Source organism: Lepidochelys kempii, chromosome 2, assembly GCF_965140265.1.
Source record: "Lepidochelys kempii isolate rLepKem1 chromosome 2, rLepKem1.hap2, whole genome shotgun sequence".
In the NCBI taxonomy this organism is placed as follows: Eukaryota; Metazoa; Chordata; order Testudines; family Cheloniidae; genus Lepidochelys; species Lepidochelys kempii.
Window position 1 is genome coordinate 134,652,713 of NC_133257.1, and position 14,001 is coordinate 134,666,713.

Genomic DNA, 14,001 nt, shown 5'->3' on the forward strand with positions numbered 1-14,001 from the left:
AGGTGTAAACAGTGATCTCCTAGTACCTTTGTTTGATGACAATGCTTCACATAGCTTTGCATTTCAAAATAAACAGAACCTTTTGCACTAGGAACTAGGGGAGTAAGCAGGGCCTACTCTTTGTATCTTAAGTGTCTGTGTTTGTTTGCATTTGTGTTTACATTTTAAAAAGGCTTTTTTATGCCCCAGCGTGGGATTTTAAGTAAAGTGTCTTTTCATGGCAATTGAACTTCTGCTTGATAGGAACACAGGCAAGAGACCAAATATATATATTTTATTTTTGCCTCATCTATGGCTCATCGAAGCAAAAAAATAGAAATAAAAACAGTAATTTAAGAACACGCTTTTTGCTAGGAACACCACAAAATCCAGACAGGAGTGAATTTCCTTTATTGCATTATGAGGTGGGAAAGCGCATTAGACTCCACACAAGCTCCAGTAGCTCAAAGTAAGCTGCTTGGGCCAGAGACTAGCTTCAGTTCTGTGGCCTTGGCGGCACTAAACAGATTAATAAGCACCACCAAACAGTGGTGTTCCTCAGTCGTTTACTGTACACGGCTCCACACAGCGTGCTGGACTCTTGCGTCTCTCACGGGCTTCTTTAGTTTGCGGCTGCCGCAGGGAGCCACCGATGGGGGTGCAAATGAAGCGAGATCAGGTCTTCGCAACCACGCTGTTGCAGAGCAAAGAAGTGACACCCCCCTCCCCCCAACCCAGTGCCTGTGTTTCCCCACACACCTCTGAAGCCTCCTTCCCTTCTCCTCTTCAGGAGACCGCGCGGCTTAGGGAACGAAATTGCAGGACAGTGGGAGGCTCCACGCGCGGCTCCTTCTCTCCGAATAAACATCCGCAGCAGCGATCGCATCGGCCCCTTGTTGCGTGGGGGCCACCCCGCGGCTCCTAGGTGAGCCGGGTAGAGCGCGCGGCGGCCGCCCCAGCCCGCAGGCAGAGGAGGGCTCGCGCCGGCCGGGTCCGGATTCCAAAGAGGCGCTCGGCCGGGATTGGCTGCGCCGCTCCTGTGGGGGCGGGGACTCTGCCAATCCCGGGGGACCTTCCCGCGGGTGACCTGAGAGGGCCCTGCAGGCTGCGGCTCCGCGCAGCCGGAGCGTGTGACTCGCTCTCTCTGCAAGTCCTTGCAGGAGCTGCACACCCAGGACAGCTTGGGGCACTTACGCCGAGCAGACACGTGCTTCTCGGGGGCTGGATCCTCTCTCTCCTCCTCCTCCTCCTTTTTTTCCTCTCTCTCTCTCTTTTTTTTTTTTTTACAAAGACATTTCAGCCCCCGCTCCAAGCGAAGGCAGCAATGTGCCACCCAGGTTTCTGGTGCAGCCACTTGCCACGGATCTGAGGACACCGGGGAGAGAACGAGACAAAGGAGCCTGACTGAATGAATGTGCTGCCGACTTTGGGGGAAGAGGAAGGAGTCAAGAGAGGGGGCAAAAGTGATGGCAGCGATGGAAGGGGTGTGAAAACTGAAATACCTCAGTCTTCCTGGGAGTGATCGCCCTGGCCGCACATGGTTTGCTGCTCAGCCCTTTTGCTAGACTGACTTCCTCAAGTTGGATTCTCCACTTTAACAATGGATAACTTCTTCACTGAGGTGAGTACGGGGGGGCTGAATGAGGGAGGGGGCAGTTCTCTGCTGCAGTGATCAGCTCTTGCTAAACACCAGATTTATGAGATCTATTCCCCCCCTTCCTCCCCATCTGGATTGCTTTGTTACAGGAGCCCCCGCATCACAAATAAAGGGGGGGGGCAAGCTTTTCTTCCAGTTACTAGCCCTCTGGCTGGAAGTTTTCTGCTTTTAGCGTGGTTTAAACACATTATTTTTGCAGCTCTGTCAGGGTGTGAGGGTTTGGAGATTACCAAAAGAAAGTGAGATATATATTTTACATAGATCATTGAAACTCCTGTGGCAAAAAATATCCTTTAATGACAAGAGGGAGATACTTTTAAAAGTCTGAGTCTTGGCAGGTCTTCAGTGCGATTGCCTCTTTCTCCACGTTGTACTGTAGGTGAGTTTCCTTTTGTGTAGACTGCTGTCTGTGTGGCACACGCTCTGTGTACTCTGTATTAGGTCAGCAAATTATGAGGCTTTTGGCCCATTGACTGCATCTGTGAGCTAAATGCTAGAAGAAAAGTGCCGGCTTTGCAAGATCACCCTTGTGCAGAAAGCCCACTAAAACTTTAAACAAGGACATGGTTAAATGCCTGGTTTCTCACGAAGAAGTCTGGTATTTCCTTTCAAAAACTTGTTGGCTTCCTGTGAGAGGGGTACACTAGTGACTGCAGGGGTTCGTGCACTTCACTGCCAGAACAGAAGAAGAAAGGGGCAAGGGGAAAAGAAAAGGATTTATTCCACTTCTGTTTCCCCCGCTGACCAAGTCATAACATTGGCCAGACATTGCTTTTTTGTAGTTTGGGATAATTGCAAACGATGCAGTTTTAAGATTGTCACTTGTAATCCTGAGTTAGGTCAGTTCATGGTTGATATTACTTATGCTCTGACTAAAGTTAATTGAAGAACACTTTAAAAAAGTATAATAAACATTTTTGGGGGACTTTGATAGCCTGATTCACAGAAGTGCTGAGAACTCACAGCTGTACTGAAGTCAATGGGACTTGTGGATGCTGTGCACCTTTTGAAAATTTAGATCTAATGTCCCAGTCCTGCATAGATTTACACACTTGCTCATCTGCACTGCGAGTAGTGCCATTCAAATCCCTGGGACTGCTCACTGCATAAAGTTAGGAACATGTGAAAGTCTTTACAGATTGGGGCCCAAGTGTGCTACTGATTGTCAACCATGATGTCTTCAGTTTCACATTCACCCATATTTAGAGGTGAAGTCGACATAGTTGGTGAGTTTGCTACTTGCAAAATAGCTTTGGTTGCTGTTCCCTTGGCTGACTCAACAGACTTCAGTATTCTTGTACAGTACTTCTGCACATAATTTTGTATTCAGAGAAGGTGGTGAGTGATAATTCTCCCAGCTTTTTCTTTTGTTAAACCTTGTGGTTTTAGCATACTAAGGGGGTACACACAAATATAGTGCTTTTGTACTGTTGACACAGAAAAATGAAATATATCTGAGGATAAGAAGCAATAAAAATGACACAGATTTGACCATCATAATGTCTTGTGGACACTGAGTAAATGCTGGTAATTAAAGTTTTGGATAACAGGACTTTCTCAATACAATACAAATTGAGGGACATGATCCTGTTTTGGATAACTGGGATAGTACTAATAGAGAACAAGGGTTTGTGTGGGTGTGTGATATATCAAAACAGGACCAGCTATCTGGAGGTCTGGTTTCTATTCCTACCCCAGCCACCAATTTACTGTGAGACCTCTGGGAAATCACTCTGCTTCTCTGTGGCTTAGCTTCCCTCCTTCATAAAAGGGCTAATCATTTCCTACCTTGCAGAGGTGTTTGATGTCTATAATGCATTGTGACCCCAGAAGGAAGATGCTAGAGACGCAGGAAGTAGTATCACTGTGAATGATAAAACACAGTGTCTTCTCCTGAAGTGGAAGGGAAAAGCCAACAGCATGCATTTTACTATGGCTAAATGTAAATGTATACCTCCTGGGAACAAAGAGAGTAAGCCATACCTACAGGATGAAAGACTCGATTCTGGGAAGCAGATGGGGAAACAGAGTCACAGAGAAGTTGTCACTTACCTAAGGTTATGCAGGGAGTCTCTGACATTGCTGGAAATAGAAACTGAATCCTCGGCCTTGTCTACACTGTAAAGTTGTACTGCTTTAACTATACCAGTATATTTACATTTACTATACCAGTACAAAGAAAAGGAGTAGTTGTGGCACCTTAGAGACTAACCAATTTATTTGAGCATAAGCTTTCGTGAGCTACAGCTCATTATACTAAGTCATTATACTAAGTAAAACTATTTCCCCTTGTTTATTCCTCCCCCCCCCCCACTGTTCCTCCAACGTTCTTGTTAACTCCTGGAAATGTGCTGGAAATGGCCCACCTTGATTATCACTTCAAAAGGTTTTCTCTCTCCCCACCCCACTCTCCTGCTGGTAATAGCTCATCTTAAGTGATCACTCTCCTTACAATGTGTATTTTTTCATGTTCTCTGTGTATATAAATCTCCTCACTGTATTTTCCATTGTATGCATCCGATGAAGTGAGCTGTAGCTCACGAAAGCTTATGCTCAAATAAATTGGTTAGTCTCTAAGGTGCCACAAGTCCTCCTTTTCTTTTTGCGAATACAGACTAACACGGCTGCTACTCTTATACCAGTACAGTTAAAGCAGTACAACTCCTACTAGTGTGGATGTAGTTATATTGATGCTTTATTCTGGTATAGCTATTCCAGTAAAGGCAGTGGAATAACTATATTGGTATAAGCACATCTGCAGTAGGACTTATGCCGGTATAACTATTCCAGTTAAAAAAAAAAAAAAAAATCACACCGCTAACTGAAATAGTTATGCCAGTAAAGCTTCAGGTGTAGACTGGGCCTCTGTCTTCCAATACTGTGCTTCATCCACAAGACTATCCTGTACCCTCATGATATAGTGTCTTTCATGTTTTTGGTGCTGCTGGCATTCCCACACAAAAAAGAAAAGAAAATAGTTGATCTGTTTACCAGAATTGTAATTAGTCAGATAAAAGAAGGTTTTATCCAGCACTGCATACAAGACACCTTCATATGCAAGGCAACAAAAATTCTGTCATATGCCATAAGAGGGAAATTTGCAAGATTAACTTGCCAGAATTGTGAGTGGCAAATCCTAAAGTAATAGTATTTCTAAAGAGAATAGTCCCTCATCTTTCAAAAGCTTATTTTGCATTAAGAGCAAGTCTGTCTGTAACTTGTTTCCAAATTATCATAAAAAGTCACCAGCACTAACACAAAATACACTTGTTCATCCTACCATGATGATGAAGAAAAGAACTAATGGTATTTACTTGTCCATTAGCCAAAATTACTTGCCCCAGGCAACTGATTGAGTAAAATTTTGCCAGACTTCATTAGCATTTCAACATATATTTATGTTAATTTGTGGTTGCTAAATGTGCCTTTGATCTTTCCTAAGAGCTTTTTCAACATGTTGATATTACTTTAAAAGATCAGTAAACATAGCACCTTGGCTTTAATCTGTATCCAAAGTCTCACCCAAAAGTATAAACATTTTTCTTTCCTTGAACTGGTGAATATGTAGGTTATATATTGAGCTCAGTACATAGTAAAGTAGAAACACATTAAGGGTCTGATCCACTGAGGTCAGTGGAAGTCATTCGAATAAGCTATTAGTTGGCTAAACTTGATTGAAGCAAACATCCTGTAACTGATACCTTTGAGAATTTAATTATTTGTGTCCCATTATATTAATACCCCATTGTACCATGTGAAAGAAAGGAGCTGTGTAAGAAAAATGTGTATCCAGGTATCAGGCCTGATTCTGCTCTCTTTTAACAGCAGCATAGATCAAGAGCAATCCCACTGAAATCAATGGAGTTAAAAACTGGTATGAGAACAGAACATATATTACCTTATTTCTTAAAAAAAAAAAAAAATTACAGCGTACCTCCATGATGCCTGCAAATTACCAAAGAAGCCTCTGTTTGTGTTTTCAAATCATTGCAGGCTAGGTTATTCATAAAACTCTCCTTACTGCGGAGCTGTTGTAGTCTAGCAAACAGACACTATGGGAAAAACATACCCATTGTTGTCTGCGTGTATTCTTTTCATGAGTGCCTAGATAATGATGTATCAGAGGGGTAGCCGTGTTAGTCTGGATCTGTAAAAGTGGCAGAGTCTTTTCTGCTTTTAGATAATGATGGGTGCTAATTGTAACCAGCTCTTAATACATTTTGTTACTCCCTGGAGCGAACACATCCAGCAGTTTCCTAATTGTATTAATGCGTGTGTGCGTTACAGAAAAAAACACTCTTGTTGGCACTTGTCTGTTTTAAACAAGATCTGGAATCCTGACTGAGTGTTGGGAAGTTCATGGCACTCAGCTGACATACTCACTTCAAACTGGTTTCAGAGTAGCAGCTGTGTTAGTCTGATTTTTAGGAGTGAAAAACCTGAAGGCATTAAACTCACAATTGAGTTTCTGTTTCCTCACCACCTACCTTCGTTAGGCAGTGCTGTAACAAGAACTTGTGTCTGGCCTTCCACAGAAGCCTTTTCTTTTTTCCAGGGGTCTATAACTCAGCCGTTTAAAAATTGCTTCAGGGAGAAAACTAGTCTAGAAGGTCGCAGTGCAGGAACCCTTTTTTCCCCTCCCCCTTCTAAAGCCAGTTAAAGTTATACTTTAAATAGTTACTTTCTTAAAGTTCTGTAATTAAAAAGTGATTTTGATTTTAAAATACTTTTTCAGGCTGGGGTTAACCTGGATTAAGACCTTTGTTCATTTGAAAGAAATGGATTGGTTAGGTTATTAAGTTTCACTGACCATGTACATAATAGTATTTTAATATTCTTTTAAAAATTGTCTGTTAACATTCTAAGGATCTCTGATAAGCAAAGCCATCTTGTTTTTTCATTTTAATTCTTAATAGAGCCATTATGATCCATTGAATAAGACAGCCCAAATATTTCCCACATATATAGCCAACTGGCTCTAGAGGAGACATTCACATCTTTTAGCTGAGGTCTAAATCTTTGGATTTCAGTAGAAGTTCTGCCCAAATAAGGACAGTTGGCTGCGGGATATAATTGTGGCGAGGAAGGAACACAGGCAAATATTGTGTCTGCACACAGAAATGGAGGCACTGGGGGCAAATAGCACCATCTCTTTTGCCCCTGAAACTTGCAGGAGGCCACATCACATGTTTAGCTTCTGAAATTTTGGAGGCTGTGTAGCAGGGTAGGAGAGGATGAGGCCGGGAGAAAGTTGCCCTCCATAGCATTCATCCTCTTCAGACCCCATGAGGATGTTGCAATATAGAGCTTGTCAGTGCTGACCCAGTGCTCATTCATATCATGTAAGTCCCCTCTTGGGGCGCAGCTGAGGTTCCTGAGGGAGTGATGGCTGTCATGGGGGCCAAGAGTGCTCAGAGAATAGCCTTTCCTTTCTCATGGAAATTGCATGGGATTCCCTCAGGCTCACAAGAACTCTCTGTGGTCCTGCTGTTTCTTTGGTGGCCTTGTGTGGCCACATCCCCTTGAGTATTTGTGGGCTGGGGGGCAGAAAACACTGTGGCCTACACAGTCGAGGTACTGATGAGTAGGAAAAACTTCACACGCATCAGGATATATTTTCCTGATTATGCCAAATGGTTCCAAACATAGCATGTTTCCTTGAAAGAAAAACAGAATGTGTTAACCAAAGTAGGCCCAATCCTGGAACCTGTCCACATAGCCATTGAGTTCAGTGGGACTTACAGATATAGAAAAGCTGCAAGATGGGATCCAATTGCTGATATACTGAAAACTCTTCAAAAAGATAAAAAGAACAGGAGTACTTGTGGCACCTTGGAGACTAACAAATTTATTAGAGCATAAGCTTTTGTGGGCTACAGCCCACTTCATCGGATGCATAGAATGGAACATATAGTAAGAAGATATGTATATATATACACATACAGAGAAGGTGGAAGTTACCATACAAACTGTAAGAGGTTAATTAATTAAGATGAGCTGTTATCAGCAGGAGAAAAAAACTTTTGTAGTGATAATCAAGATGGCCCATTTAGACAGTTGACAAGAAGGTATTAGGATACGTAACATAGGGAAATAGATTCAATATCTGTAATGACCCAGCTACTCCCAGTCTCTATTCAAACCCAAGTTAATGGTATCTAGTTTGCATATTAATTCAAGCTCAGCAGTTTCTCCTTGGAGTCTGTTTTTGAAGCTTTTCTGTTGCAAAATTGCCACCCTTAAACCTTTTTCTGAGTGGCCAGAGAGGTTGAAGTGTTCTCCTACCAGTTTTTGAATGTTATGATTCCTGATGTCAGATTTGTGTCCATTTATTCTTTTGCGTAGAGACTGTCCGGTTTGGCCAATGTACATGGCAGAGGGGCATTGCTGGCACATGATGGCATATATCGCATTGGTAGATGTGCAGGTGAATGAGCCCCTTATGGCGTGGCTAATGTGATTAGGTCCTATGATGGAGTCACTTGAATAAATATGTGGACAGAATTGGCATTGGGCTTTGTTGCAAGGATAGGTTCCTGAGTTAGTGTATTTGTTGTGTGGTGTGTGGCTGCTGAAGAGTGTTTGCTTCAGGTTGGGGGGCTGTCTATAAGCAAGGAGTGGTCAGTCTCCCAAGATCTGTGAGAGTGAGGTTTTTCAGGATAGGTTGTAAATCTTTGATGATGCGCTGGAGAGGTTTTAGTTGGGGGCTGAAGGTGACGGCTAGTGGCGTTCTGTTATTTTCTTTGTTGGGCCTGTCCTGTAGTAGGTGACTTCGGGTACTCTTCTGGCTCTGTCAATCTGTTTTTTCACTTCAGCAGGTGGGTATTGTAGTTGTAAGAATGCTTGATAGAGATCTTGTAGGTGTTTGTCTCTGTCTGAGGGATTGGAGCAAATGCAGTTGTATCTTAGAGCTTGGCTGTAGACGATGGATCGGGTGGTGTGTCCTGGATGGAAGCTGGAGGCATGTAGGTAAGTATAGCAGTCAGTAGGTTTCTGGTATAGGGTGGTGTTTATGTGACCATGGCTTAATTAGCACAGTATGTTCAGGAAATGGACCGCTTGTGTGGATTGGTCTAGTCTGAGGTTGATGGTGGGATGGAAATTGTTGAAATCATGGTGGAATTCCTCAAGGGCTTCTTTTCCATGGGTCCAGATGATGAAGATGTCATCAATGTAGCACAAGTAGAGTAGGGGCGTGAGGGGACAAGAGCTAAGGAAGCTGTATGCAGTCCTACCTACACCCCTTTGCAGACTTCGGCACAGAGGATGGCCTAGGGAATAGAGGGGGAATCTCCTGAGTGGCACAGCATAGAATGAGTCTGTGTATTTAATTAAAAGTATTTTATGGTAGTTGACCTGTCCTTTTACACCAGAGGTGGGCAAACTACGGCCTGTGGGCCACATCTGGCCCGTGGGACCCTCCTGCCCGTCCCCTGAGCTTCTGGCCCGGGAGGCTTGCCCCCGGCCCCTCCCCCTCTGTCCTCCGTTCCCCGCAGCCTCAGCTCACTGTGCCACCGGCGCAATGCTCTGGGTGCGGGGGCTGCGAGCTCCTGGGACAGCGCAGCTGCAGAGCCCGGCTTGACCTGGTGCTCTGTGCTGAGTGGCATGGCTGTAGCGCTGTCAGCCACTGGTGCTCCAGGGAGCTGGGTGGGTTCGATAGAGGGCAGCGGAGTTCGAGGGTGTGGACAGGGGCCAGGGGTGTGGATAGGGGTTGGGGCGGTCAGAGGGTGGGGAACAGGGGGGTTGAATGGGGGCAGGGATCCCGGGAGGCAGTCAGACAGGAGAGGGGTTGGATGGGGCAGCTGGGGGCAGTCAGGGGTAGGGGTTCTGGGGGCATTCTGGGGACAGGGAGAAGGGGTGGTTGGATGGGGGAGTCCTGGGGGGGGCAGTCAAGAATGAGAGGAGGGGTTGGATGGGGCGGTGGGGGCAGTCAGGGGCGGGAGGTCCAGGGGCAGTCGGGACAGGGAGCAAGGGGTGGTGGATGGGGCACGAGTCCCGGGGGAGGCCGTCAGAGGACAGGGAACAGGGAGGGTTGGATGGGGTAGGAGTTCCTAGGGGGCCATCAGGGGGCGAGAAGCGGGAGGGGGGGTCAGATAGGGGTCGGGGCCGGGCCACACCTGGCTGTTTGGGGAGGCACAGCCTCCGCTAACTGGCCCTCCATACAATTTTGGAAACCCGATGTGGCCCTCAGGCCAAAAAGTTTACCCGCCCCTGTTTTACACCAATGATTCCTAGCTCCATGATAGACCAGAGAAGTTGTTTCAGGATACTCAGGTCCGCCTCTGATTTAGCCACAAAGAAAAGGAGGATGGTCATGATTCCCCTGGATCTGTTTGTGGAATCTCTCCCCCCAGATTGAGAGCCCGTGCATTAGACCAAACGCCTGCATCTTACTTCTAATAAATAGTCTGTCTACTTGAACATTACCAAGATTATATTATAAATTGTTTAATAAATAGAATATTTTACATGCATGTGTAGATCAAATGCCTTTCATTCCAGATGATCACCCACCATTTCACTAACTATATATGCAACTAAAATGCAGCTATTACTAGGCAGGAGAGCAACTGGAGGTGAGATTGGAAGTTACAGCTGAAAATATAGCAAATACAACAGCTGTTTTTCTAAATGAAAGTGTCCTGCAAGTGAGCCAAGTATATTTGTTGCTTTTCCCATCCAGAAACAACCTGAAGGGCTGAAAAGATTTACTCTGGAGATATTAAGTGAGGTGCAACATGTACAAGAGGCCACCCTTATAAGGCTATTTATTTTTAAAAAGAAGCTAGTAATTTATCAAAATAAGTCAGCTGTATAGTTTATTGACCAGTGACGGATGGTTTATGATTATTTTATTATCCGTTGAAAATGTAATCCAGCACATCTGTTGGATTACGGAGTGAGAGTTTCAATGCCCATCTATGAGGGGCAAGAGAGCGCATAGGTCTTTTTTACTCTATACCATGCTAGTAGAAATCACGTGAAAACAATATGGTTTAATATATTTAGCTGACAGCCAAACCATGTGTGCAACAGCAATGTGTGTCACTGACAGATTCCATGGGCTTTCAGTGGATTTGCTGCTCCATTATGGCACAGATGATGGGGTGGGGCACCTCATCAATAATTACAATGTTAATTAGGTCAGTCCTTCAGTAGATTGTACTGTCATTGTAATATTCTTGCTGAATCCTAGGTTTATGCTTGGTGAAAGCCTATTAGTTTTTCATGACGCTCTTAAATTATTTAGCTTTAAAAGTTGTCTCCATGCAAACTGATACTTCTGGATCTCTGTATAAACTACTGTAGTTCCATGGAACAAACAAACAGTCCCAGTCCCTGGTGTCTGTGTTTGTATTTTAAATATGTGGCTAGGCAAATGTTAATATCATTGTATTAGAAACGAACATTCTGTATTTGTTCAAAAAAGAAAAGGAGTACTTGCGGCACCTTAGAGACTAACAAATTTATTTGAGCATAAGCTTTTGTGAGCTACAGCTCACTTCATCGGATGCATGTAGTGGAAAATACAATGGGGAGATTTTATATACACAGAGAACATGAAACAATGGGTGTTACCATATACACTGTAACGAGAGTGATCAGGTAAGGTGAGCTATTACCTGCAGGAGAGCAGGGGGTGGGGGGGGGATCAGTCTCTACGTAAAAGAATAAATGGACACAACTCAGACATCAAGAATTATAACATGCAAAAACCAGACGGAGAACACTTCAAGTCTCTTTGGCCACTCAATTACAGACCTAAAAGTGGCAATTCTTCAACAGAAAAACTTCAAAACCAGACTCCAACATTGGAATTAATTTGCAAACTGGATACAATTAACTTAGGCTTGAATAAAGACTGGGAGTGGATGGGTCATTACACAAAGTAAAACTATTTCCCCATGTTTATTCCCCCCCCCCCCCGTTCCTCACACGTTCTTGTCAACTGCTGGAAATGGCCCACCTTATCTCCCCCCCCCCCGCTTGTAATAGCTCACCTTACCTGATCACTCTTGTTACGGTGTGTATGGTAACACCCATTGTTTCATGTTCTCTGTGTATATAAATCTCCCTACTGTATTTTCCACTGAATGCATCCGATGAAGTGAGCTGTAGCTCACAAAAGCTTATGCTCAAATAAATTTGTTCATCTCTAAGGTGCCACAAGTACTCCTGTTCTTTTTGCGGATACAGACTAACACAGCTGCTACTCTGAAACCTGTATTTGTTCAGCTTCTTTTTGCAGAACTCTGTAAGAAGGTTCCAGTGGCTGGGAACATTTCAGCAGATAAAACTGGCCACAAGGGCTGTACTATCCTCAGTGAATCATAGCTCCTGCTTGTGGTCTGAGCAGAGACATATTTCTGGGTGGAGTCATGGTTAAAGGGGCAGGAGATGAGGAAGTCTTTATGAATCAATAGACTGTTTGGGAAAAAAAATAATATCACCCTTCAACTACTAATTCTAGCCTATACTGCATATATACTTATAGTTTCTTGTGAAGTATTCAAGGCTTGTTGTCCCAGACAGATCACAATTTCAAATTCCAGGGAAAGGGTCATGGTTTGGGTGTTAAAATTCTGCTGATTTTCTTCTATTTCCTCATTACCCTGGATTTTGTCAGTGGAGAGGCAATAAACAGCAGGGTGGGTAGGCACAAAGACAACAGTTTCACTGAGCTCACATCCATTTATTTTTTGTTCTAATTCTGGCTGAGTGAAATGTAGTTAAGTTTTCAGAACAGAAAACTGTTTCTGTTTCATGAACAGAACAGGTAATCATCAAGTGATCCATCCCGTCGCCCATTCCAGCTTCTAGCAAACAGAGGCTAGGGACACCATCTCTGCTAATAGCCATTGAAACACCTGTCTTCCATGAATTTATCTACCGGTAGTTCTATTTTGAACCCTGTTAGTCTTGGCCTTCACAACATCCTCTGGCAAGGAGTTCCACAGGTTGACTGTGTTGTGTGGGAAAAAATAATAGGCAGCACGTTTAAAACAAAGAAAAGGAATTAATTTCATTTGGTGACTCCTAGTTCTTGTGTTATGAGAAGGAGTAAATAACACTTCCTTATTTACTTTCTCCACACCAGTCATGATTTTATAGATCTCGATCATATTCCCCCTTAGTTGTCTCTTTTCCAAGGTGAAAAGTCCCAGTCTTATTAATCTCTCCTCATATGGCAGCCATTCCATACCCCTAATAATTTTTGTTGCCCTTTTCTGAACCTTTTCCAATTCCAATGTATCTTTTTTGGAGATGGAGACCACCAGATCTGTGCGCAGTATTCAAGATGTGGGCGTACCATGGATTTATATAGAGGCAATATGATATTTTCTGTCTTACTAACTATCCCTTTCTTAATGATTCCCAACACTCTGTTAGCTTTTTTGACTCCCGCTGCACATTGAGTGGATGTTTTCAGAGAACTATCCACAATGACTCCAAGATCTCTTTTTTGAGTGGTAACAGCTAATTTAGACCCCATCATTTTATATGTACAGTTGGGATTATGTTTTCCAGTGTGCATTACTTTGCATTTATCAACATGGAATGTCATCTGCCATTTTGTTGCCCAGTCACCCATTTTTGTGAGATCCTTTTGTAGCTCTTTGCAGTCTACTTGGGACTTAACTATCTTAAGTAGTTTTGTGTCATCTGCGAATTTTGCCACCTCACTGTTTAACCCTTTTTCCAGATCATTTATGAATATGTTGAATAGGACTGGTCCCAGTACAGACCCCTGGGGAACCCCACTATTTACCTTTCTCCATTGTGAAAACTGGCCATTTATTCCTACCCTTTGTTTCCTATCTTTTAACCAGTTACCAGTCCACGAGAGGACCTTCCCTCTTATCCCATGACAGCTTACTTTGCTTAAGAGCCTTTGGTGAGGGATCTTGTCAAAGGCTTTCTGAAAATCTAAGTACACTATATCCACTGGATCCCCCTTGTCCACATGCTTGTTGACCCCCTCAAAGAATTCTAGTAGATTGGTGAGGCATGATTAAAAACCTTCTTGACTTTTCCCCAATAAATTATGTTCATCTTGATGTCTGACAATTTTGTTCTTTACTATAGTTTCAGCCAGTTTGCCCAATACTGAAGTCAGGATTGCCCGTATCACCTCTGGAGCCCTTTTTAAAATTTGGCATCACATTAACTATCCTCCAGTCATTTGGTACAGAAGCTGACTTAAATGATAGGTTACAAACTACAGTTAAAAGAAAAGGAGTACTTGTGGCACCTTAGAGACTAACCAATTTATTTGAGCATGAGCTTTCGTGAGCTACAGCTCACTTCATTGGATGCATGTAGCTCACGAAAGCTCATGCTCAAATAAATTGGTTAGTCTCTAA

At 43.5% G+C, this 14,001-nt stretch overlaps 1 protein-coding gene across 1 annotated transcript in view; it reads left to right on the forward strand.

Annotated features, from left to right (window-relative positions):
• The first annotated feature begins 1,096 nt into the window (after positions 1 to 1,096).
• Positions 1,097 to 14,001, forward strand: part of MYO10 (myosin X) — a 281,597-nt gene continuing 268,692 nt past the window's right edge. Inside the window, exon 1 of the mRNA XM_073332289.1 lies at positions 1,097 to 1,600. Coding sequence (XP_073188390.1) covers positions 1,580 to 1,600 — 21 coding nt within the window. The 5' untranslated portion in view covers positions 1,097 to 1,579. The remainder of the gene's footprint in view (positions 1,601 to 14,001) is intronic.